This window comes from Camelus dromedarius, chromosome 7, assembly GCF_036321535.1.
Source record: "Camelus dromedarius isolate mCamDro1 chromosome 7, mCamDro1.pat, whole genome shotgun sequence".
Taxonomy (NCBI): Eukaryota; Metazoa; Chordata; class Mammalia; order Artiodactyla; family Camelidae; genus Camelus; species Camelus dromedarius.
In genome coordinates, this window is record NC_087442.1 from 52065806 (window position 1) to 52093541 (window position 27736).

Below are 27736 nucleotides of genomic sequence, written 5' to 3' on the forward strand. Positions count from 1 at the left end.
AAGGTACAAGCAACCATCCTTTGAGTATATATGAATTGCAAGGCAGTATGAGGGTAATTTGCATAATGCTCAATAAAAATTAAAAATTTACACTTTATATTTTATTATGAGGACAAATAGGAATTGTTTGGGACAATTTTAGAAATGGTGTGTTTTGGTAAGATATGGGAAGAAATATATATAACTATTAGTTATTAATATATTTTTATAAATGAAAGTGAAACCTTAAATATTCTTCTTCTTTGCCTCTGATTCCAACAGACAGATTTCAAGACTTCTTAAAAAGCCATTAGGGAAGAATATTATGTAATATTTCATTCCAAAATTTATACACCATTTTCTACCACCAGAATATTTTTCTTTAATTAGAAATATGTTATCACATACTGAAAACATATCTCTCTGAATTGACTGTATTGTTACATTACCAATTAGCTTTTATGATCTGTCATATTTTAATATGTTAGCAAAGAGTAAATTTTGGAAGTCATTTCAGTTTGCTGGAGGCATTTAATTATATCATATACATTATACATATTTATTGGCTTTGTTTCAATTTATTTATTTGTTTGTAATTTATACTGTCTCTGCTTTCAAAAATGATTTGAGGCAGCTTATTTTAATTATAATTATATTGCTAGCTTTTTCAAAGATGTTCCAAATTTTTCTTCCTCACTTAGCAGAGCAGCATACGTAACTGAAAATGGAAGTTGCTTTGTTCTTACTTTCATGGCTCATTTCAAATTATGTGTTTTGCAGAGGTTAATATCATGTGGGCTGCACACCAAACACACCACAGTTCTGAAGGCTATAACTTATCCACAGCTCTGAGACAATCTGTCTTCCAAATACATACTTCCTGGGTAAGTTTATGCAATTGAATAGATGTGACAATATAATCCATTTCTTAAAAGTCTCAACTGTTTCTATTTCTTCTGAGTAAACCAGTAGAAGGTGTTTTAGTAAGATACTTCTTTCTCCTCTATAAAGCCAGACACACATGAAGCAATTGGTGTTTTTCAATGGTAGTCTTTTGTTTGTGCCCTAAAACTTACCTTGAGGTAGACAGCAAGGTGAGAAAGCGGCTGTCTGTTCTTCATGTACAGTCAGCTAAGGGGAGTGATGGGTAGACGATATATCTCAATTCAAATATATGCAAAGATTTCATGAGAAACTTTTAAAAGCAGTTTTTTTAAAAAACAATTCCCATTTCTGCAAGTCCAAGTCAAATCTGCTTAAATCTTTTGCTTTTTATTTACGTGTTAGAGTGGTTCGTGCCATGCTCAACAAAAAGTTTGGCTCTAAAATATCTTAACACAAGGAAATGAAAAGACTCATGAAAACCAGAAGTTGTCTCTAGTTCCAAGGGTCTTCTCATTTGCTGGGCAGACCTGATCCGCTGGGTGTCAGACCTCATCTGTGATGGTTCCGCTTTAACTCTTCTTAGCTTTTCAAAATTCTGCTGCTGAAATGCATGTTGACTTAGAAAGTCAGGGTTATTGATGTGTAAATGCATTCGTCAATAGCTGTTTGCTGACTATAAATTATAATGATCTAACATTTGTATGGTTCGTTAGTTTGCAAGTGACCATTTATTGATTATTTTCTTTTTGCTGGATAGTCTTCTAAGATTTTATGTATTAATTTATTTGCTCTTCATGACAACTTCAAGACACAGGTAGTATTATACAACTCTCACTTCAAAATAGATGGTACTGAGTCCATAGTTCAGTTATGAAATTGGTAAAGGGAGAAATAGAATATGAACTCATTCAACCTGGCTGCAGAAGTCTCAACCTCCACACAAAATCCTGTGCCTTTATATTGTTTTTCACTTACGTTATCCCATTTGATCCTCACAATTAAGCCCTGTGGCATGCTAGATCAAGTACTACTATTATCAGGGAACTGTGGATTAGTGAGGTTAATTACACAGTGACAAAGCCCCATATTTGAAATCAGATGCCTCATAACCAGTAGAAAAATATACTGGCACGTGTTCTAACCCAAACAGGAGCATAGGCAGTACAAATGTATAAGCCAGGGATGGCACTGATACATTTCCTGAAATGGATATTAAAAAAAAAAAAACCATGCTCCCCACACCATACACCTATGTTACAGCTTGTATTAATTTCCTAGGCCTCTTGTAACAAAGTACCACAAACTGGGTGGTTTAGAACAACAGAAATGCATTGTCTCACAGTTCTGGAGGCCGGAAGTTTGAAATTAAAGTGCTGGTATGGTTGTGGGGATGTGTACTTATCCACCTCCCCCATCTTCTCTAGCCTTTGCCTGAACTCTGGATGGATTAAACGTAGAAGAAAATACCTGTTACACAGCTGTGTAACTCAAGACTAGTCTAGGGCTTCAGAGAATGGAGGGAAGAACGGGCCCCTGATGGAGAAGGGGGATCCTGTTCACCCTCCCTCCTTAGAGAGTAGCTGCATTAATACGAACTTCAATTATATCCTGTACAAAATAGGCAGACTGTATGACTGATTAAAATGTAATCTCAGAATATTTTTTCTCTCCTTAATTATGTATTTCACTTTGCATGAGGATGACTCAAACCTCCAACAGTTGCATTATGGGGGAGAAAGCCTCCAAGAAAGGGTGTAGCTGTGTGTGAAGTTGCTCCAGGGACATCAGTGCAGTTAGTGAATTAATTATCTGAGGCATTATCAAAGGACAATTTGTATCTGAATATCACAGATGTCAGAACTAGCAGAAACCTCAGAGATAATATATTTAAATCATCTATATTAAGGGCTACAAAATGAACCTCAAGGGAGCCTGAGACAGTATTGAACATTGCTGGTTGGAATTTGAGTCCAGACACCTGACTCCCAGTTTATGGTCATCTTTATCCTGCTTTAGCTTATGTTCTTTGCCCTATTAAGTCAGTGCATTCAAAGATACAGATTAGTGACGATCTAAGTGAAATGTAGATATAAATGTACCTCTATTTATCGCCAGAATAAAGCCCCTTTCTAATCTCATTTCTCTTTGCGAGGACACAGAAAATATGCTGAATAAGCAAATGGGCGTTTGGAACGCAACACATACTGCTAGTTTGGGGTGGAAATGGGGAAAAGGGAGGCTTTGCAGTGGGAGAGATGAAAGGTAGGGATTGTAAATCAGCCTGGATCCTTGTTTAGCATTTGTAGGTCTGATAGAAGATAATCTCGATGGTTTAAGGGCCTGAGATGGTTGCCAGTCTGTGACAGGTCTTTTAAAATTAAAATCAAGTTTAAAATTAAAATCAAAGGGACTTGTCAGGTCTCTTTATCTTCTTTGAGTCTTTTGTAAGACTCCCTTCATCAACAGAGCTACATAAGGCGTATAATTTGGTTACTAAGGTAACAATGTATTTTCGAACAAATAATAAATGGGTCATGTCTTTGAAGAAAAAACTGATTTGTGAAATGAAAAGCAAATTAAGCTCAGAGTGCTTTTCTTTGATATCACCATGAAAGTGAGGGTGGCAGACCTGTCATTTAATGTAGTTAAAGATGAGAATTCAGCATTCAAGAATTTACAACCATGCTTTCTGCATTTCTTTATCCATTTTGAAGCTTTTATTTAACATGACTCATCCCCAAAAAGCTACAATTAGTAGACTGCCTTTTTCCCCCCAAATTACTAATTTACTTTTATTGAAGTATTGTTGGTGTATATTATATAAGTTACAGGTATACAATACACCGACTCAGTTTTCAAAAGTTATACTCCATTTATAGTTATTATTATAATATGTTGACTGTATTCCTGTGTTATGCAATCTATCCTTATAGCTTATTTTATACACAGTAGTTTGCACCTCTTAATCCCCGACCCCATGTTGCTCTCTTTGAGAATGCCTTTTTAAGTTAAGTGAGGCTTATTTACTATATACTGAAATACACGGTTTTGCTTGCTACTTCAATCTTTAATACACATCTCGATTAATATAATGCCTTAAACATGTTTGTCTCTCCGCTTTGCAAATAATAAAATGTGTCTATATCCATGACTATTATGTAATATTTGATAGTGTCAGGATTAACATCTTATTTTCTTAGTGATACGTTAACAATAGGGAGATTGGGTGGAGGGAATGTGGCAAATTCTTGTACTACCTTTGCAACACTTTTCCAAGTATGAAACTATTATAAAATAAGCAATTTATTAAACAATAAAATTACGTGCACATACTTATATTTTCAAACTCAGAGCCACTATAGACGATATATCAACTCTAAAAAATAAAATAAAATAAAACAAATTTAGAACTAGCCATTAATAATAGACATTGACTCCTGGGACCCCCTAAAGAACAAGGATTCAACCATGCTATTTTAAATTGGCTGTTGTTCTGAAGTAGCCGTGCTTCCATTCTTAATCCCTCAATCCATCACTCACAGTTCCCTTTCCAGAATGCCAGCTGGGAACAAGCTAAACTCCTTTATGGCTCTGAGAGAGGAATCGCATAGAGTCCTTATCACACACAGAGGTATTCAAAACTTGATCCCACCTCTCCTTCCAGTCTCGTCTTCTACCCTCTGCCACTGTCACTCCATCTCCAGTTTAACAATTAATTTTCAGTTCTCTAAATCTACCATGCCATAATGCCTTGATACTTTATTAAGCATGGAGTTATCTCTGCCTGGAATGTTATTTCCGATTTACCTCTGATTGTTATATCCTTCAAGATTCAATGTATTTCTCGCTAACTTTCCTCGGTCACTTTTTTCTCCCGGTCCCATAAAGCCTTGCATATCTCTACTATAGATATTTACATTATTTGCATTGCTGCTTTTAATACCAGCCTGGAAATTTTAAAAGAAATGAATGTACTTCTACTTCTTTCACTGTTATATACTTAGCATGTATAAATGTTCACACAAGTGCTCACATAACATGAATGAATGAAATACAAATGTTTAATATTGTCAAAATAAATGTGTCAAAGAAAACATTTTTCAGAGTAACTAGAGTAAAGCCAATGTGTGAAATAATTTAAATCTGTTACTCATTTAAATGTTTGTGATCTAATAGATCCTCAAAAAATTAGAGCATGGGGTGAGTAACTTATTTGTCTTTTGGAATAGAATATATTTTAGCATATTTGTATAATTATATGAAACTATTAAATGGGAAATAGTTAAGCTATCTACATTTCTACAAGGTGAATATTTCTTTTAAAAACATAATAAAAAAAGATAAATGCACTTAGTTTCATGACTGGGTTGAGTAATTTTTTTTAGCTCTGTAGTAGGTCTCAAACGTTAAAATTTTGTTTTCTAGGTTGGTATTATTAATATTATAAAAATTAGTAAAATGGTTACAGCATATTAGTGAACTAAAAAGAGGTAAATTTTAACCATACCAGAGGAAAGGAATGTAGTTATAATGTCAATTTGTGAAAACCTTTATTTCTACAAGTTAGGAAATACATAAATATATGATGATTTTATTAGTTTTGAGCATAATAATTTCAAGATACATGTTGATTTTATTTAGAAAACAGTGGAAAGCAATTTATTAGGAAGAAAGAAGTCTGGTTCCCAGCCTTAGCTCAGTTATTAAGAAACTTTGCCACCCTGAACCAAATAATGTTGGATCTCAGTGATTTTGTACGTGAAATAAGGCAATTAATATTTGCTCTGCCTTCTCACTTTGTTATTTTGAAGATCACCTTAAAAAATGAGCGTGGAAATTCTTTGAACTGTATCAAGTATGATTCACATGTTTTTATATTACATATAAAACTGCAGAGGAACTTTTAGTGAAATCTCAGATCTTTTTATTACAATGTACTCTCTGCCAAACTACATAACCTAAGACTATTTTTCAATATGTGGGAGTTGGAGCTATATAAAGATGAATGTGAACAAATAAAGACACAAAAAACTAACAACTTTGATGTAATGCAATCAAATGCACTAGGGATAAAATTCTCATAACTCTTATGTCACAGAATGAAAGCAAGACTTGAGCCCCCCATGAAGTAAGAAAACAAGACTTCTCTCAGGACCTTTCCTCAGAACTCCCAGGCCTCCCTTCACCACCCTCAGCCACATTCAAAGACAGCAAATAAGACCAAGTTTGTGTCCATACGTTAAATAAACGAAGCCCTGTGCCAGTTTGTGTGTTGGCCACTTTTAGATAGTTGATTCTAGCATAGATGAAGAAAATGGAATTTCTCTGTTGCTTACCAAGTCATTTGGAAATTTGAGAAAATAAAATTATTTCCTGGTTCTCGAAATTTTTCTTTGCAGATATCTGACAGTCATTTGTAATGAAGATAGTCCTTGCAATGAAGAATAAATAAGGGGAATTGTAGTCAAAGGCTCTGCATAAAGCGGCATTATCTTATTGTCATCTTAAAAAGGTGTACAACAAGCTGAAATATTCAACACCCTTTACGTGTCACTGTGCTTGTTTTGAGAAGTGCATCCACTCATTTTTTTTTTCATATGCACTTTTGATTGGCAGAGGTTGTCATGGTGGCAAAGTTTGGGGATATGAGAAGAAGTAAGTCATGAGCTTCTATTCTTCAGGGGATTGCTTTCCTTGGAGGGACTCAAGCAAGCCTACAGCCATTGCAGTACGAGTTGTTAAGATTTTAGAGGGTTATGTCTGCTCTGAGAACCATGGTGGGAAGGGAAAAGTCACAGAAGAAATGATGCTTGATTTCAATTTGTAAGAATAAAATTTTGTCATAAATATTGTTGTAAGTAGAACATTATGTAGAAGGAGAATGCCTGTGAAAACCCAAATTATGAAAAACATGATAAATATAGGGAATTCCAAGTAAAATATATAGTATATGAATTATTTTCTTTGGAACCCCCTAACAAAGTATCCAAAACCATGTGGCTCAGGACAACTGAAATGTCTTGTGTCACAGTTCTGGAGGTTAGAAATCTAGGATCAAGTTATCTGCAGGGTCAGTTCCTTCGGAGGGCTGTGAGTAATGCCGGAGTATCACATATGCTTTCTTCCCTCTAGTTTTACAGAAAGTGCTCACCTCTCTTCAGTAAGTCTTATCCTTAGATCGGTGACATTGCTTCTACTTTGTTCCTCTCTTGGACTTTTTTTCATCAGCTACTTTTGGCGTTTGTCCCTCTTCCTCTCAACTGGCTCCTTCTGAATACATCATAAATATGTTAGTGTCTCTCATATTAAAAAAGGAAAGAAAGAAAACCCATAAAATCTCCTTTCTCATCCACATATTCTATCCAAAAATACCTCCAGCTCTCTCCTTCCTTGTACTCAGGAAAGAGAAAAGTAAGTAATCTCTACCTCTGTTTCATCACCTCTTTGAATGATTCTTAAATGTACTGGGTTTGGATTCCAGACCTCCTGCTCCACTGCTCTGTACCTGCTATCCAGTGTCATTTTTCAGTTCGGGTGATATTTGCAGGACACATCTGCTTACTCAACAACTTCCTTGGGAGATACCAAACACAGGATTCCCTACGTTGAACTTTATAAATCTAGTCCTCCTCCTATTCACCAGCTTGGTAAACACCATCAATCACCCATCGCACAAGCCAGAGACGTCTGGGTGTCTTCTGATACTCCTCTGTTCCTCTCATCGCCTATGTTTAAATAGTTACTAAATACTTGGATCTCTTATATGTTCTGCATCTCCGTCCCCATGGCTGCTGCTGTGGTTCACTGTACATGGTTTTTCACTGGGCTATTGAAATAGGATTCCATTCCATTTTGGGCATTAAAAGCTCCCTCTCTGTTTTGACCAATGTCTAAATTATCTTTTGTTTTTGCTTTTGTTTGTCTGTGGTGAGTGATGGATTCACCAGAGACTTCCAGATGAAAGCTGTTGATTGTTTTCTTAGAAAATTGCACATTGCCCCATGCACAGAAGCCCACACTTTGTTGTAGTGATGTCGGGGGAGTTCACAGACTCCCTGAGATCTACCCGTGAATTCTGTGGTTCAAACCAATTTCTTGCCACATTCTCCAACACCTCCAGCAATGCCAAAATACTTACAATGCCCCTTGAATGCCATGTTGTTTCTTGATTCATAATGCTTCCTCACATGACCACTGGCTGCCCCATTTACTTGATGAACAGGATAAAACCCACTCATCTTCTCCCCTAAGGCTCACCTTAGCCTAAGCTCACCTCTAAACCCATTCTCATTCTTTCTTCACACGTACAGATCTGGGTTGTTTCCCTCCCTTATGATGCTATAATAAATGACTACTATCCAGAGACAATAAAATAACCGTGGGTGGGCAGTACAGTTTAAGGGTAAAGAGTCTTGGAGTCAGGATTGCATATGGGTTTGAATGCATGGCAGGAAGGGAAGTATTTGGTAAATAGTGTAATAGCCTCTGGCTCAGGTATTGAGAATTTAAGTCTGAGAAGGAAGAAATTTATTCTGAGAAGTTAGTACCATCTGAGGGTTTATGATACAAGTGGCATTTAAATTGGGTTTGAAAACTGTACTGGATTTGGGAATGCAAAGATTGAAGGTGGAGAAGAAGATGAGTTAGAGGTCTCAGACCTAGGTGGCATTTATTAAGCTGTTTTTGATTTTAGAAATTAGAATCTTAGTTGTATTATTTGACTTTCTATAGAATTAATCACAAGAAATTAGCTTTATGTGATTCATGTGGCTTACTTCTGACCCATGTCTTTATTTCATGTCAGAAAAGTCATTTGTTAGAATTCCTGCTGAGCTCATTTTCTAATTGTCAGGTCACCATTGTATTTTCTGATTTGTAAAATTTGGGACATTGTTTCATCAGATGTGTTTTTTTTAGAAAGTCTAATCTTACAGGAAATTCATTTAAAAAGTCCTCTATGGGTTAAAAGGCTCCCGGTTTATACTAGGACGTCAGAGGCTCTGTGAAGTCCTATGGTGAAGAAACTTCACTTGCCTGACTCACCTCTTTACAATTTATCTGAAATAGAACCCCCTTTTCCAATAATAGCTGTTGCTACCTCAAAGGACTATTTCTTCACACTTTGAGGAATTACAATGAACTATAAATATTCTCCCCGTACACACTGTCTTTCCAAATAGTCATTTATTAAGCATCCCAGGTAAGGTGTTCTACATTTTAATTTACATCTCAAAGATTCCAAAATACTCCTTAACTTAAAATACTTAAATCATAAGTTATGTATGTGTTTCAAATATTTTTAATTAACCTATTGTAAGAGGACTATTTTAATATATCACAAAAAAATCGATTCACGGTTATCACAGAACTTTTGGAACTGAAGGGTGGCTAGATTTCAAATGGTTTTCTTCATCATTCTTTTGAGAAAACTAAAGGCTAAGAAGTTTAAGAACTTTGTGAATCCTACAAGTGATTCTGCAGTAAAACCAAGGCTTAAAAGAGAATGCCTTGAATAAGAGCCCAGTATTCTTTTGTTGCTCACTAATAGAATCCATTGCTTAATAATGCATTTATAAATAATGAAACTGATCCTGCTGCGATGACAGCTGAGATTTTTTCATGACTTAAGTTTTGAAACAAAACTAGAAGAGTTTATGTAAATGCCCAATTTCAAATGTATAATCATGACTAGACACTGTTGAAATGATATTGACCTAATTGAGAACAAAAGCTTTAAAATAATTTAAAAATAAAATTGTACTATTCTGAAAAAAAAGTTTTTAAAATATCTAGTCTTTTGGAAATGTTAACTCTGTAAAACCCAGAATATAAAGAGGAAGTCAGATTCTTTTCCTTCCTATTTGGTTGTTTAGTTTCTCACTTTATAAAATGTTTTTTTACAACATGAAACCACTCTTGGGGATCAAAGTCATTGGGTGAACACAGCAGATTGTGCTTATTAGTTGATTCTAACCAGTTCTGTGGTTTAAACGGTTTAAGCATAAGTTGTTTTTCCAAGTCAGAGGCATTTCCGTCTGTTAGGAAATAGGGACCTTCAAAATTTGCTTCCACTGTGGCACCACATCATAGCCCCTTCCTTGCTAACTGAAAAAGTCAGGAGCAATTGTCAACCACAGGAAAAAAAAAATTAAAAGGGAGAATATATTTTATCTTATTCTTTTAAGTTACTTTCTTTTATTATAATTTCATTTTATTATTAAGAATGCCATAATAATACAGTATTTGGGAACTGTCAAGGTATAAAGGCACATGCTTCTAAATTTTTTTTTTACTTAAAGAGAGTGTTTTTTGTGTATATAAAAAAACCTCCTAACTTCCAGGAAATACACTCAACCTTTTCAAGATTAAGGAAATAACATCACATACATTATTTTAACTCCACAATATTAAATGCAAAATAGAAGTCCAGTGGACTTAGCTCCCCAACATGTCTCTAATTTTATCATCATGTGGAAAATGAATGTTGCAAAGTCAAACCTGGCAATAAAATATATGGGATAAGATATATTTGCTAAAGCATGAGGTATATTTGCTGAAGTATATATTCAGAATGTTGCCATTAGTAAGAGTATATGTTACATTGAGAAATCATACTTGCAATTTTAAAATGTCTTAATCTTTCAGATATTCTACTCTCCCCTGGCCCTCTTCATACCACCTTCAGTATATGCTGTTCATCTTCAGTTTAATCTTCTCTACCAGTTTTGGATCCACACAAAGGTAATTTTTTTTCTTAAGTTTTATACCTAAATAGTTAGCCTAAAGCAATGTCCTGGAAATCCACCAGCAGCTGATTTATTGTGTAAGAAAAATCTTTGTCTGCCTTCTTTAAGGAGAAACATCTGTTCATTTTTATTCCTTTTTACTGAATATATATTGCAAAGTTTATAAGAAGCAATGAGGCCAGTTGGTCTCAATTAAATAAAACAATTTTTGAACTATTAAGTACCAAAACATTTTAATACTATATTCAATGCAATATCTTCCTGTATTACAGTTTATTAAACATTGCTCACCAAAAGATGTTGAGATTCATTTCAATTTAGAGATGCAAGTTTATATATAATTATATATTTGTAAATATATATACTATTTATTTATTTAATGTATTATTTATATAATGATTATATTTATAATAAAATTTCTTAAGTAATATTTAATTATATATAAATTTATAATATTTATACATTTTTATTTATAGATATACATATATCAATCAATGGAAACTCCTTGAAAACTTTAAAAAAGCTTAATGCTTAAAGAAAGTATCAAAGTGCTTTTTGACTAAAAATCTTGCTCCAATTTTAAAGTTTAGGTTTTATTTAAAGTGTGTTCAATATATTGTTAATTTTTTCCCCCAGAGAAGTGAACAAATATAATTTCTCGGGTCTTCTGTGGTATCTCAAATTGTCAGACTTGAATGTTTGCAGATAGATCATTAAGGAACTGATTGTTTTATGAACTATCGTACTGATCTGGTTGCTAAATACCAAAAATCACAGACCCAGAAAAATTCTTACTTATACACATGAGAACCCTTTCAAGCATTTGGTATTTATTGGAAGCCTTTTGAAGTTCAATAGGAAGCATGTTGACAGGTGTTGCAACTGGTTGAACAATACTGCAAATCACAGCTGCATTAGATGCCAGAGCTTGATACAACAAAGTGCATTATTTCATTAATCTGCAACATTTCATGCTACTGCTTTACGTGGGATAAAAAGACTATTACCGTAACTTTGGACATATGTGACATTATTTGAAGATCTGTCATGAGATAGTATTGCATTTTATGGTAGCTGACATACATCAAACAGTCAATAGTACAACCATCTGAAAGAGTTGTTGAGGCCAATTCTGACTCTAGAGGTCAAAGACCAAATTTGTTTAAATCAGTGGAGGGAAGCTTTCTGATGATTTACATGGAGGGGTTAAAGGAGAATTACGTTTTTATAGCAGCTCTGCTCCAGGTCATGCCACGCGTTGGGTCCCGTGTTAGTCTGGATACGGAACAATGGTGCCTAAGTAACTTCCGCCTTTTCCTGGGGCCCTCTGAGAAGTCCGAAAGCCAGGGCTTCAGATCCATCTCAGAAGGTAAATGAGGAATGCAGGAAAGCCAGTGGTCAGACATTTCTTTGAAAGCTCAGAACTTCCATGTGGCTTCATTTCACACTCAAAAGCAATGCTGTGGAACCTCTCCCCTGTGTTGCACTTCATCCTTTGCAAGGGCTGCACTTTGCACAGTTACTGCAGTCGAGCTGTGCAGAAGCAAGAATATCCTTCTGAAATTAAAGTCTGATTCTTAGAATTTTAAATTATATCATTAGCTGTGAGTCTATTTCTAAGATTTTTACTTAATTACATTCATTATTATAGACAGCATACTGTTATTCATTTACCTGTAATAAAATCATTCAGGAAGTAGAGCCAAAAGGATTGTAACAGTGGCTGCTTCTGGAGAGAGGGGCAGGTGGTATAGAGAACTGGAGCGAGAACACTTACATTTATTTTTTTGGTATTCATGCTCTTGCCCTACCTTTAAAAATTAAATGTTAATATGCACTAGATTAAGAAATAAAAGGTGAAAACTGAAAACAATGACCTTTAGTCTAGAAGAATACCCACCGTGTGACTCTGAGACACGTTAGCCCCTTAGGCCACTTTGGCACTGTTCAGTTTCAGGTATCACGGTTGGGTCTCCATTCACAGAAAAAAGCCTATGAGCCACACACATGGCGATGTTGGCTGCAGAGCCCTGTACACGCTTGCCTGGAGGTTTAATTTCTTACCAGTTGTTTCACCTGCTTATATCCATAAACTCAGTTCTCACTCTGAGGGGAATCTGGCATTAAGGAGGTACTGATTTTCCAAAATCAAAGAAAAGTTTATTCCCTTCAATTCAGGTGATGATCAAAGGAAGAAAAAAAAAAAACTAACAACATGCTTTTGAAATATTGTTGATGAGACATGAAATAGGTCATAAAACAAGCTAAAGAGTTTAAAATGAAATTTTCTGTTTACTTTTGAGTTACTTCAGTGCAGAAGCGATAGCATCTACTCCCTTCTTTTTTTGAGTTATAAAATATTTTACTTAAAACTGTATTCTGTGGCCTAATTTTTAAGACTACTTTTTTGTTTACATAGTCCATTATACTCTTTTCTTTTGAGTTTACTAAATGGAATTAGAAAAAATTATTTAATATGTTTTAAACTTAGTAACTGGACACTATAGTTACTTTTTAAGATATTAGATGATGCTTGAGTATTAACTGATTTACACAATACAGTAACAATAGTAACTTTACCTATTACCTTTGATTTAACTTAAATTTACTATCATATTGTTCATGTACATATCAGAGGATGTTTGGGCAAAGAAATATAAAAAAGAAACAGTTAGTTGGTATCCAAGATTTGGGCCGTATAACTTGATGATTTTTTATAGCGCTAAGCTCAAGCATCTATGAGTAACATTATTTTCAGTTGCAAACATAATAAGCAGTCTCTTTATGTACTAATAGGAACAGATTTCCAAATAAATCAGGCTGCATAAGGAAGTATAGTGTATGCCAATATTTATATCTAAAAAAAGAAAACAACTCTATGTTTTCCTGTATTCATACATGCCTAAAATGTCTCTAGAAGTACATGTGGATAGTCAGCCATTTTCCGAGGGGAAAGATATTCGGAATGGCTGAGAGGTAGGCTTAGAATAAGATATTAACATTAATTTTTCCCTTTCTATTGCGGGTTAAGAGCCATCTCTTTGTGGTAATGTATCCCTCATAATGAATGATCATGAGCAGCATTACATGTATTTATTGGACATCAATATATTTGCTTTAAGGAACTGTCTGTTCAAGCACTTACTTTTATTATGGTGTTTGCTTAAGTTGATTTGTTGGAGTTCTTTATAGATTCTAGATATAAATCAGTGTCAGATATATGTATTTTAAGTATATTCCCCAACTTGTATGGTTTTCATTTTCTTCCTAATGATTTTCATGAAAAGAAATACTGAATTTTGAAGATTAATTTATCAGGAAAAAATTTTTATGTTTAGGTTTATTTCATTGTATTTTTCTCTAAGAAATATTTGACTATCACAAACTCAAAGAAATTACCCTAGGATTTCCTTTGGAAATTTTTGAGTTTTAATTTTACCTTTGGGTCTATTAATACTGGAATAAACTTTTGTGAATTTTATTTGGTAGGGGTCAAAATTCATTATTTCTAGGCATACATCCACTTATTCCAACACATTTATTATGGATACTTTCTTTTATCCATTGGATTATTTAGGTTCTTTGTTGAAAAGAAATTGACCATATATGATTGGATCTAATTTTAGACTTCTCGTCCATTGACTCCTTTGTCTCCTCTTATATAGTCCCTCATTTTATTGATTACTATAGCTTTATAGGAAGAACTGTTCATAAAATTTGGAAGATAATTTGTTTTAAAATCCTCTAGGCCTTTTCTCATGCACAACTTTGTGATCTTTGAATAAAAATTTTATTCCTTTCTTTCCTGTATTTTTGTCATGTATTTATTTTTATTGCCTTATTGGTTAGCGTTCACAGACAGTATATTTTAAATCAAATTTTGGAATCTGGCCATTATTTCCTTAAATATTGGCTCTGTACTTTTCTCTATCTCTTCTGTTGGGACTCCAAATACTTGTTTATTAGACTACTTGATGTAATGCTCTGTAATTTAAAATTTTGCTTTTTTTCTTATTTGGATAGGATAAGTTCTATCAATTTGTCTTCAGGTTCATTTACACTTTTACTTGCTCTTACCACTCTGCCTTTAAGCCCGTTCAGTGACTTCTCACATCAGATATGTTTTAAATTTTGTTCCTTTGCTGGAATTATCACTCATTATGACTATCTTTTCCTTTAAGTCTTTTTTTTTAGCTTATTTATTTATTTTTAACATTTTTTATTGATTTAGAATCATTTTACAATGTTGTGTCAAATTCCAGTGTAGAGCACAATTTTTCAGTTATACATGAACATATATGTATTCATTGTCACATTTTTTTCTCTGTGAGGTACCATAAGAGCTTGTGTATATTTCCCTGTGCTATACAGTATAATCTTTTTATCTATTCTACAATTTTGAAATCCTGCCTATCCCTTCCCACCCTCCGCCCCCTTGGCAACCACTAAGTCTTAATTGTAATAATTATGCTTAAATTCTGGCTTGCTGATTCTAACATCTGAGTCATGTGCAAGTCCTATGCACTTCAATTAACTGTTTTTTTCCTTGATATAGATCACATTTTTTTTCTATGTATACTTAGTGAATTATTATTAGAGAATCTTTATGGCAGATTTGCTGTAGGGAATCTAGATTCTGTTTTATTCCTTTGAACATTTTTTTAAATTATAGGTGGCAGCAACATAATTAGCTAACCATCTTGTATTTTTGGAGGCTCTGATTTGCACTTTGATAAGACATGTCTTTTAGTACTGTCTTAAGTCCTGGGGCATATTTTTTATCCTTGGTGGTCTTTTATCTTAGGGCAAGGTCTGCCTTTTTTTCATTTGTTTTTGATGAAATGCCTAAGGTGTTTATATAAAGCCCATTTGACTTGCTAGGATATGAGTTCTAAATTCTCTCTTGCCAGTACCAGGCAGCAGTTGAAATTTCTCCTTAGAAATTTTCTAGCTTTTTACCTTCTTAGCTTTTTAGCAAGTTCCTTAGTGTCTTGTCCTATACATGAATAATTTAAGAGTCAGCCAAGATTCTTAATTCAAGAGTCAGGTTTAGGGGAGATTTGTGTGCAGGTATTGTGACTCCTTCCTCTGTGGTGCCTTTCTTTCTGGAATTTCTTTCAATTTACACTCACTCTTGCAGTCTCAAAATGTGACCAGCACTTTCTCTGAAAGATCTACCACCCCCACCTCCTCTTCTCCTTGCAATCAGAACATGCTTTAGGGTAGCCATTCTAGTAGAATCCTACTGTGCCGGCTATATGTATACCGAGAACAAACATTATTATCAGTGATCTAGATGACATGCTTTGAGGACAACAAGTTGTTCTCATCAGGAACACTATGTACTCATGCAACTGCCCCAATCTTTTTTTTGGAGATACATTTATGATAGACTATATAATAAGGGTCAGTAGAAATTAGAGTACAGGAGAACTGCAAAAATGTAATGTGCATAGATAGAAAGCATGAAAAATATGCAGTAGGATTGTGAAGCAACACAGCTAACAAGACAATAGAAGCCAGAAATTTGCAGAAGCTAGAATATATGGAGAAAAGAAAAATGTAACCCTGTAGGAGAAAAATGATAGCGTAATAGCAGCATGAGCACAGATTTAAGATGTCTGAGTTCTTGATCATGCAACCAAGAGTGTTTTGGTTTTGCCCTTCTGTATCCAACATTATGATTTTCATAGAAGTTTGGCAGTATTTATCTAGTCTTCAAAATCTCATATACTCTACTCAAGAAAAGTGACACCTGGGAAGACATTCTTGAATATTTTGTATACTATAAACATGTAAACTTAATTATGAGTACTGTAAACACACAATTATTCATCTCAAGTGCTTTTTTTGAAACATAAGTTAGAAGTAAGAGGTACCATTTGTATAATGTAAACTGTGGTTTCCTTTTGTGACCTCAGAGATTAAACTGCTTGAGTTCAAATCCTGATTTCATATATTAGCATCACTAAATCCTGCCCAGTTTGCTTTACTTTCCTATGCCTCTTTCCTCATGTGTAAAGTAAGGATAGGAACAATATATAGCATTGTTGTGAGGATTATAAAAGATAGTTCATGTTACAGTCTGTTGATTAAAACAGAGTTTGACACACAAAAAAATACTAGAAAATGTTTTCAGTACTATTATTGTTGTTGTTTTTACTATTTCTACATTCTAGATACCGATTTTACTGTATGTCACTTACTAATCATTCCTAGTCATTGTTATGATTATTTGTGTACATTTTATGATATAATTTTAATGTAATACATACTTTGTTTTATAGGAATTACTAATAAAATAGATGTAGTTGTATTTTAGACTTAAATAATTAATGTACAAGTTTACTTTGGGAAAAATACATTTCTAACTACAGGAGTTTGGGATTGTGATCATGAAGTGCATTGTTCAGGTTTTTGTTATAATCTTTTTTTGTGTGATTTAGAAACTAATCATTGTACAAAATTATTAAATTTGCCATGTTTAACATATCTTTCTAAATATTTCAATTATTATACCCTACAGGCATTTCTTGAGTGCCTACAACATTCCTAGTCTTGCATGTAATAACAAAAATAAAAATTGGATAAAGACCGGAATAAGATGCAATATTCTGGTAGAAGGAGAACTAGCTGAGCTTGAAAGATGTTAAAAAAAAGACTGAAGTTTAGGAGAATAAACAGTTACAGTCATCCCAGGACAATAATTCTCAGTTACTAATAGTTATCATTGGCTAAGATGTCCTCAGGCAAATATGAGATGATGTTTCTGTTTGTCTATTTAATTACTTCATTTTGTATATCATATACTTCTCAAGCACTCACTATTTTTCAGCATTTTATTAAACTATTAAATTTATTATTTATTTTAAATTAAATTTATGTTATTTATTTTATTAAATTATTAAATTGTATAAAATATTAATTTTTAAGCATTTTGACAAATATCTCATTATATCTTCATGACAACTCTATGAAATAGGTAATACTATTTCCTCCAATTAAATACAGTAAGGAACTTACTCTGGATCACACAATTGGTAAACGTCAAAGATGGGCTTCATACCAAGTGGTCAGGATCCAAATTCCCTGTTCTCATCTACTACTCTGCACAGCTTCTTACAGATGGGTCATTTCTGACCTTAATGTCGCAGTAAAATAGCTACCATGTATTAAGCATCCAGTACGTGCCAAGCAAAAATTTTTCATTTAATTCCCATAAAATAATTTGAGTCACTTAAGGCCAATTAAACTTTTACAGGTTGTAAAGAAAGAATATAAGTTCAAGTAAGTAGAGTTAATAAGGCTTTATTTTAAGGGTACATGTAGAAGTACATGCAGCAGGAAACCATACCAGAAATTTAATAGACAGTTTTAGAAAACTGGAATTTTTATATTCACCAACTCTGTGAGCAAACACCATTGCTTTTAAAGCTAAGAATACTGAGATTCTGTGGTTTATAAAAGGTAACATAGATGGCTTACAACTAATTTGGGGCCATTATTCACCCATCACACTTCTTTTTCAAACAAAACTTTTATTTGATCATGTCTCAGTATACCATGGCATTTGGCAACAGGGTTCATAAAGAACCTATATGGCACAGTGGAAAGATCAAGGCTATTGGTAACTTAAGATCAGTTGTAACCTTGCCTGTACCAAAGTACTGTGTGACCTTTACGTGAATCTACTTGTCTCTCTTAAAATTTAATCCATTCTCAGAGGCTACTCCTGCTGAAAACTCTATGGTGATGTTCCATAGCTTGCTGAGTAAAGTCTAAATTTCTTGCATTTCATGTTTCTCATGCACTGCCTTTTAAATAGATCTCCTGGTGTATATCCCATTACTTTCCATTCTGTACAGTTCAGTCAGACTAGACCATCTCCATTTCCCAAATACATCTGCTGTATAATCATTGCAGTTTCTCTCCTTTTTACATTTTCTGCATGCTGCTATTCCATGCATTCTTTAAGGCCCAACTCAATTCCCTCTTCTCCGTAAAGTGTTTCCTTTATTAAGAGCAAATGCCTGTGTGCCTCAGGCCATGTGTCAGTCACTATAAAATTTACTTACTTGATTATACAATGTACTTATTAATACAGCTATAGTGTTCCCATTCAAAGTGAGGAAATTGAACTAGATAGAGATGAAGGAACTTGTCTAGTGTTGTTGTAGCTAGTTAGTAGATCTGGGATTCAAACCTGGTAAACAATTTTCTCTCCTTTCCTCTCTTGAAATCCTGTATTATTGATTTTACATCTCTCAGTGATGCCCCAGTTTGCCTGAAATGGTTCCAATATATGCCTTTTTCCTGGCATAATTATTAATAGCACACCCTTTCACTCTCTTAAAGTATTCATTATACACTTGCTGAGTTTTCCTCAGCTTTCATCTCTCTTACATGTTTCATTTCTACTGCCTCACCTTAATTTATGCTCTTATCATTGGTTACATAGATGATAAACAGCAAAATTCCATTTTTTTTTCTATTCCCACGGACTCTTTTCTCTCCCATATATTTGCATGCGACAACTGTAATGATCAATTTAGAACCTAAATAATATTAGGGCACTCCCAGCATGAAACAAACACCAACAACAGACATTTTTAAATGGCTCTCTGTTGCCTCCAAGATACACTCAAACACCTTAAATACATACATAGATTTCAGCAGCCTTAGATGACCCTGCTTACCTTTCCAGTCTCACCCCATTAGTCAGCCAGCTAAACCACACTGCTTTTTGCTCCCTGAGCGCAACAAACATTTATTTGTTTTTTCTTCTGTATTTGCACAGACTCTCTGTGATGCCTTTTTCCCAAACATTCTCCGTGATGCAACTCAATTACCACTTCCCCTGGAATGTCTGTTTTTCACCTCCTACTTACAGTTGAGTGCACTTTTCTTAATGCTACCCGTGTGATTATATCTATTTCCATATGGGCAATTAATGACTAATAGCATGGGCTCTGCTGGGGGCGTAAATGAGATAACGTATTAGTTCCTTCATATGGGAAGCCCCCAGTTAATAGTAGTGGAATTTAATTCTTATACCACTATATTGTGGTATAAGCTCTGTGCTTAGCTCTGTTCCATTATTCTCTGAGGTCCTTGAAAGCAGAAAATGTCCCTCATCTATTATGTGAACATATGTTTGTGTGCATATGTACATAGATTTTATAAATATATAATGCAAACTTTGATAAAAAACAAATAATCATACTTAAATAAATAATTAACTATAACTTATTGATAACTATTAGTGTTAGATATTAATAAATACGTTATATGTGCACATATTTGTAATTATATTTGGAATATATGTATACCATATCTCCCCTAAGAGAGTGTGAATTTTTTTCTTTTATTTACTTATTTTTACATTTTTTTATTGAGTAATAGTTATTTTACAATGTTGTGTCAAATTCTAGTGTAGAGCACAATTTTTCAGTCATACATGAACATATATATATTCATTGTTACATTTTTTTTGCTATGAGCTACCACAAGATTTGTATATTTTTCCCTATGCTGTACAGTATAATCTGGTTTATATATTCTGCATTTTAAAAATCCCAGTCTGTCCCTTCCCATCCTCTGCCCCCTTGGCAACCGCAAGTTTGTATTCTATGTCTATGAGTCTGTTTCTGTTTTGTATTTATGTTTTGTTTTTGTTTTAGATTCCTCATATAAGCGATCTCATATGATATTTTTCTTTCTCTTTCTGGCTTACTTCACTTAGAATGACATTCTCCAGGAACATCCATGCTGCTGCAAATGGCATTATGTTGTCGGTTTTTGTGGCTGAATAGTATTCCATCATATAAATATACCACAGCTTCTTTATTCAGTCATCTGTTGATAGACATTTAGGCTGTTTCAATGTCTTGGCTATTGAAAATAGTGCTGCTATGAACATTGGGGTGCAGGTGTCATTTTGAAGTAGGATTTCTTCTGAATATATGCCCAGGAGCAGGATTCCTGGGTCATATGGTAAGTCTATTCCTAGTCTTTTGAGGAATCTCCATATTGTTTTCCACAGTGGTTTTCCTTGCTTCACTCCCCCACTCTTAATGATTTAGATGTCTTCTTTTACAATTTTGCGTTTATTCTTTTTGTAATTCATGGCAGTTATCTCCTCTCCAGTTACGAGTTTCTCATTTTTGTAGCATCCTGCTGCTTTTCTATTTAGAGTAGACCTGTCAATATTTCTTTTAGCATGGATTTAGTGTTGCTAAACTCTTTTAGTTTTGTTTGTCTGTGAAGTACTTTCTCTCTCCTTCTATTCTAAAGGATAGTCTTGCTGGATAGAGTATCCTAGGCTGCATCTTTTTTTTCATTCAGGACTTTGAATATATCTTGCCACCCCTTTCTGGCCTGTAGTGTTTGTGTAAAGAAATCAGCTGAGAGCCTTATGGGGGTTCCCCTGTAACTCACTCTTTGTTTGTCTCTTGCTGCCTTTAGGATCATTTCTTTATCCTTGACTCTGGCCATCTTGATTAGGATATGTCTTGGTATGGGTCTGTTTGGGTTCTTCCTGTTTGGGACCCTCTGAGCCTCCTGTACTTGGATATCTGATTCCTTTAGGTTTGGGAAGTTTTCAGTCATGATTTCTTCCAATACCTTTTCAATCCCCTGTGTTCCTTCTTCCCCTTCTGGAACCCCTATTATGCATTGATTGGCATGCTTTATATTATCCTATAGGCCCCTTATATTGTTTTCACTGTTTTTTATTTGTTTTTCTCTCAGCTGTTCTGATTGGGTGCTTTCTGTTGTCCTGTCTTCTAGGTCACTTATTCGTTCCTCTGCATTATCTAGTCTGCTTTGCACAGCCTTTAGGTCAGCTCTCATCTCAGCCAATGAGTTTACTAATTCTACTTGGTTCTTCTTTATAGCTTCTATTTCATTTTTGACATATTTTATATCTCTAAACACTATTTCTTTTAATTCCTTCAGTACCTTGATCAGTCCTTTTTTGAAATCTTGATCTAGTAGGCCATCAATGTATATTTCCTTGATCGTGCTTTCAGGGGATTTCTCTTGATCTTTTAATTGGGAGTGGTTCCTCTGCTTCTTCATGTTGCTCATATCTCTCTGGCACTGTGGCTTAAGGAGTATCAGTTATCTAGTTCTCTTGGAGACGGTGTGCTCTTAATGATTTTATTGAGAGGTCTTTATGTCTTTGCCCTGTTTCGTGAACTCAGCTTGCTGTTTCCAGAGTCCCTCTGTTGGCGCCCTCTTCTGCTCTCAGTGGCTGTCGGCTAGCAGATCACGCCCCCTCCTAACACTGGGTCAGGTGCTGAGCTCTTACCTGGTGGGCAGGCAGGTCACTCCCGCTGCAGTCTGATGCTGCAGTCAGATGCTGTGCTCTGGGGAGGCAGGTGGGCGGATTGCACCCCCACCCAGCACTGTGGTCAGGTGCTGCATTCCTGCCAGAACAGCGGGTGGCTGCTCGCCCTCTCCCGGTGCCAGTTGCCCCACTGCTCTGTGCAGCTGCCCGCTCCGCCTCAGGTCAGCGCTCCGAAGGCAGGCTTGGAAGACTGTGGAATGGCCCCGTCCCTGCTCCGTGCCAAATCTCAGCTCCTTGTTTGTCTTGGTGGCGCAAGTTCTCTGAGATACCAGGGCAGAAAGATCCTATCTGCCTCGGGCTGTAAACAAGTCTCAGTCCTGCCTAGGAGGTTGTGGAGCCCCCCGGTGCGGATTCAGGTCTCGGCCCTGCCCCCGCCTGGGCGCTGTGCACAGAAGGAGATGGCGGTTGTGGCTGCGCCCCACCTCTCTTCTCGCAAGATGCACCAGTAATGGCAGTGCAGGTCTGAGGAGACAAAGGCTATGGTGCCCCAACCCCCAGGGCATACCAGCCTTGTTGCTTTGCTTTTTTCACAATTTATGGGGGACCGAGGTTGTTCTGCTCCGTATCCCCTCCCAGCACGGCGCACATCACCCTGCTGTCCCCCAGGGCTGCCTCAGTGCAGCTGCCCTAGTCCTCTGCCCGGCTCAGTCGGCCTGTCCTGGCCCCCAGCTGCTGGCTCACATCTCGGGCTGGGTGTCACGGGGACCCTTTGTGCCCACTTAATTTAGCTCTGTCTGTCAAGGGGTGCTCGGGGCAGATCTGAGCCTTGGAGGCTCCCCGTCTATCCCGCTGGCCTCTCTGTTGGAAGGGGAAGACCCAGTGAATGAGCACCAGTCCTCCTTTGCTGCTCCCTCCCTGTGCGATCGGTCCTACACCGTTTTGTTTTTTCTTCTTTCTTTTTTCCTTTTCTCCTACCAGATTTTTGGCATCTTTGTCTTTTGAAGAGGACAGTGTTTTGTCGGAGTTTGGCAGGTGCTCTTGTTGGCTGAGTAGTTCCGTAGATGTGGGTTTTGGTGCATTTGTTGGAGAGGGTGAGCTACAAGCGTCCTTCTACTCCGCCATCTTGCTTCTCTGAGTGTGTAAATTTTTAAGGATTACAATTACATCTCTTGAAATTTTTAAGGAATTTTGGAAAGCAATTAAGTGATATTTCAAACTATTTTTGAAAATATTTTTGAATATTCAAATACATATTTTTGAATATGTATTTTTGAATATATTTTTGAAAATACTCATTTTAACAAAAATCAAATTTCATGCTTTTTTTGCTATCCAATGCTTATTCCAATAGTACCTAATTAAATAAATCATTTGTTCTTGAAATAAATTGAGACATTTCTCAGCATGTTTAGCTCTCCTTACTCCCTTATCCCATTTTACTTATTCCTGAATTTCTGGTTCTAATTCTCCTTTATTCTCTCAATTCTTCCTTCTTAGAATTTAATTTACTTTGCCATTTTTATGTCATCTCTAAGTAATTGCATAGTCTACTCTAATGCATATTTTCTTATGGATTTAAGATTGATGTTCCTAATGTTCGACTTAACATATTCAATAGAATTTGACACCACTCTGAGTCAGCACGTCCAAAACATATTTCATTACTCCTCTTCCCACCTCAGATCAGCTGTTCTTTGCTTCCATTGGTCCTTAAGACAATGTCAAGATCAAATCTTGGGTCAACTTTGACTCCTGTATCTTTCTTGTAGCCTATCTTTAAGATCTATACATGTTCTTTCTAGAAAGAATCTATTGTTCTGTTCTACAGTTACCTTTTAAGATAATTCACCCCACCCTGTTTATTCTTATATAAATTAGTAGTATTTTCCACATGTATTAGACATATAAAGCTCTTTAAAATTCATATATTCAAAAAATATTTCTTGACCACCTACTCTGGGCCCATGAGCTTATTCCAGTATTCTGACCTGAGTTGGAACCCTTTGTTACTAATATTTTGAGGATCACAGCCTCCTTCAAGAAACTGTTGGATTTTGGTGACTCTGCCAATGGAAAAAAAAAACTTCACAAAATTTCAAGAATTTTATTGAGCTTTCTGAAGTTTATCAATAGTCTGTCTAAATTGATAGATTGCCATTTTTAAATGTCTGTTGTGAAAGGGCTGGAATTGGAGGTCTTCAGACACAAGAAATAAAAAGGAAAGAAGACAGAAATTCATAATCAGAACTGAAGAGGAAGACATTTCAAGAACAAGGAATTAGTGAAACACAAGGACTACGAGTATAGATTTTATAATCAGAGTAATCTATCCTCGATTGGAGGTTTGTACACTTCCTTCACTGGCGTGTTCCCAGAATCTAAAAGGTTACCTACTTAATAGGAGATCAAGATATGTTTGTTGGATGAATGAATATTAATATTTAGTAAAGTTATTTAAACTCTCTGACCTTGCTTCCTAATCTGTTAAGTGAAAGTAGTCAAATCTACCTGACTAAAGTGTTAATAAGATTAGAGAAATAAGGTGTTATAATTATACAGTATGGAAAAATAATATGGTTTCAACAAATGATAATTATGAAAAAGCTAAAAAAAGAGACCCTACATATTGGAATTGGTACGCAGAGACAAAGCTAGAATAGAAGCAAGCATAACTGTTATGGGTCACCTGCACGCATCAGAATTATCTGTGTTTACTCAAGATACAGAATCATGATCCCCTTCTAAGAAGCACAGAATCTAAATGTCTGGAGAGTGAGTGCAGGAAACTGAGTTTTGAACAAGCACCCCAAGAGATTAGACTGAACATTGATGTGATGAAGTTTGAAGAATGAATGTGATGAATAGGAGCTGATAGTAAACTTGAAGACAAGGACTATGTTTTATTCATCTTTGTTTTCCTATTGTCTTGAACTTGGATGACCATCAGCAAATATTTTTTTTTTAGTGAATGAATGAATTGATCATGTTAACTAGATCCTTTATAGTATGTGTGCATATTGAAGACAAGCAAAGGAGAAACAAGAATAAACTACTCACAGCTCAGATTTGGATCAGAGAGGATGTGCTGTGGAGTGAATTGTGTTCCTCCAAAATTCATATGTTGAAGCCTTAATCTCTAATGTGATGATATTTGGACATGGAGCTTTTGGAAGGCAATCAGGCCTTGAGAGTGGAGCTTTCATGATGGGATTAGTGCCCTTTTAAGAAGAGACACAGAGGAGAGGATACAGCAAGAAGGTGGCCTCTCACAAGATGTTGAATCTGCTGGCACCTTGATCTTGGACTTCCTATTTCTCATCACTGGGAGAAATAAATATTTGTTGTTTAAGCCACTCCATCTATTCTATTTAGTTACAGCATTCTAAACTGACTAAGACAGGATGTGAAGATTAAAAAATAAATAAATTCTTAAAAATTTCTGAGGGACAAGGAGAGAAGATATACCTTAGCTTGTCCTTAGAAGGAAAATATGCAAATAGAAATAGGGCAAATAAATTTACTACAGATACTTGTAACTTCTAAACAATTGATTGAGAAATCATTCTATCATATTTGACTTCAAATGATTAGTATTTACGAGGATTTTTAAATGTTTTAATTGAAGGGTAGTTGATTTACAATGTTAGTTTCAGGTATACAGCAAAGTGATTCATTTATAGACAAGGAAAGGAGAAACAGGAAGAAACTACTCACAGCAAAGATTTGGATCAGGGAGGATGTGCTGTGGACTGAATAGCGTTCCTCCAAAATTCATATGTTGAAGCCTTAATTTTCAATGTGATGATACTTGGAGATGGAGCTTTTTTTAGCAGTATTTTTTAACAGACTAAAATTTATAATAAGTGACAGGAGATCTGACCTATGGGATTGTAAATATTAAAATGCAGATTTATATCTGTTTTATTCATGAAAATATCTAATGCTTAGAGAGTGCCATATACATGGTTGGTAATCATTGACACTTGCTGATTAATAAATGAAAAAGCTGCACAGAAATTGGGATTATGATCATAGTAACAGTCACAATGTACTGAGTTTTAATATGAGTCAAACATTTGGAGTATGTATAAGACCACCTGAACTGGATTTTTTTAATAAGAACTAACCCCTTAATTTATCAGTTACCTTCTTTTAACATAATGTTACTACTACTAATAATGGTAAATATAAAATGGTGTTACACAAGAATGAAGTTTTATATAGTTATGCTTATGAATAGTTCCCATTTTCCTTATGTCATTTAATTGAGTGCTGTTAAAAAAAAAAAAAGCCAGTTGGAATCCACCTCCCTTTGAAGGAACACATTCAACAGCTACTTGCGTTCATTTTTCCAAGGAAAAGTTAAAAGTGTTACTCAAAATGCAAGCAGAGATGAATTCAAATAAAATGCTAACTTGTCCAGCTCTTGTCCTCTTGTTTGAGGAATAATACAATCATAAGTGACAAGAATCAGCCTTCAAGATAATTTATTATAAGCACAGTCCTTTAAAACCGTTGTTTATTGTATAAACATAGCCTAGTCTCATTCTTCTTAAAACTAAGCTTTTAACACTTTAACCCTATGGTATGGATTCATCAAAAATTTACTCCCTATGAAGCTCTTTATGATCCAAACAGCCCTGATCCCTCCAGATTGTTTTATTTCCAAACTATAAATATTGTTTTTTCACTCTTTAGTGTGGAAATTCGGCTACCTCCATATTACATGCTTACTGAAGTAGAAAACTGCCTAATCAGATAGGAAAACATTTGGCTGTGAATAAATCAGCATTTGTTGAGGATTTCAAAGTGTGAGAGTAGGCAGACAGGCACAGATCCTAAGAGCTCCACTTTCTCTTGCTTCCCCATAGAGAAATCAGAGGCTAATATGGCTTCCACTACCATCTGTCTAAATACGTGGGTGTGTTGTCTTGAATTAACACAGCAGATCTAGTGGGGGGTGTAATTAAGATTTCATTTTTACAGTTCGTCACCAGATGCTCTACAGCATAAGTTTATCCATAAATGTTGATTGATCAAGTTTTTAATAAGGAAAACAATGGGTGTTTAACGATGAACTAATTCAGAACAAGAATTAAAATTATTTTAATATGTTGACTTATACTGTTTAGGGATTTTATCCTTTTTCTAAAACTTTAAGTGAGGAATCACTATAGATATTCTTAAGAGTGAAAACATATTCCTATATGTATTCAAATAGTAAAACCTGACATTGTCACTCATTCTACCTTCAAGAGTTAAACTACCTGCTACTGTATTGTGATTTGCATTGTTCTAGTTTGTGCTCTTACAGAAGACCTTAACACGGTACTTTGCATAAAATACGCACTCAATAAATACCTATTTATTCAAAGTGAAACCCACACAGGTTATTTTAATTTCCATATGGGCAGATGAAGTTTATGAACAAGGGTGCATTCTCCAGGAATAAATGATGGAACTTTTGCAAAGCCGCTCTGTAGAAAACTAAATAAAAGCATTTATCTTTATTAAAGTTAATTTTCAGTGAGTGACCTGGAAAAGGAACTCAATTTGCTTCTTGTTAAATTAACTCTTGTGTCAATTATATCTTCAAATTTTTATAAATTCAAATTTCTGAACTATCCATTGTAATTGAAAAGAAAAAAAAAGAATGATTTTCTCATCCTTCCCCAAAGAACACAAAATTATATGAGAAAGATCACTTTTTCGTAAAACTTTTTTTTTTAATAGCTTTGCCTTTCCATTCAAGAGTCCATGGACTATAAATAAACTTTCCAGGGAAAGTGCCTGCATATCCCTTTATTTCTTTTTACTTCTAAAACGTAGTAAAGTT

At 35.1% G+C, this 27736-nt stretch overlaps 1 protein-coding gene across 3 annotated transcripts in view; it reads left to right on the plus strand.

Moving 5' to 3' along the window:
- The window catches only part of AGMO (alkylglycerol monooxygenase), a 285767-nt gene that overhangs the window by 103990 nt on the left and 154041 nt on the right, over positions 1 to 27736 (plus strand). For all 3 annotated transcript variants that reach the window (XM_031454981.2, XM_031454982.2, XM_031454983.2), the window contains exons 4-5: positions 760 to 863; positions 10510 to 10605. In XM_031454981.2, coding sequence (XP_031310841.2) covers positions 760 to 863; positions 10510 to 10605 — 200 coding nt within the window. The remainder of the gene's footprint in view (positions 1 to 759; positions 864 to 10509; positions 10606 to 27736) is intronic.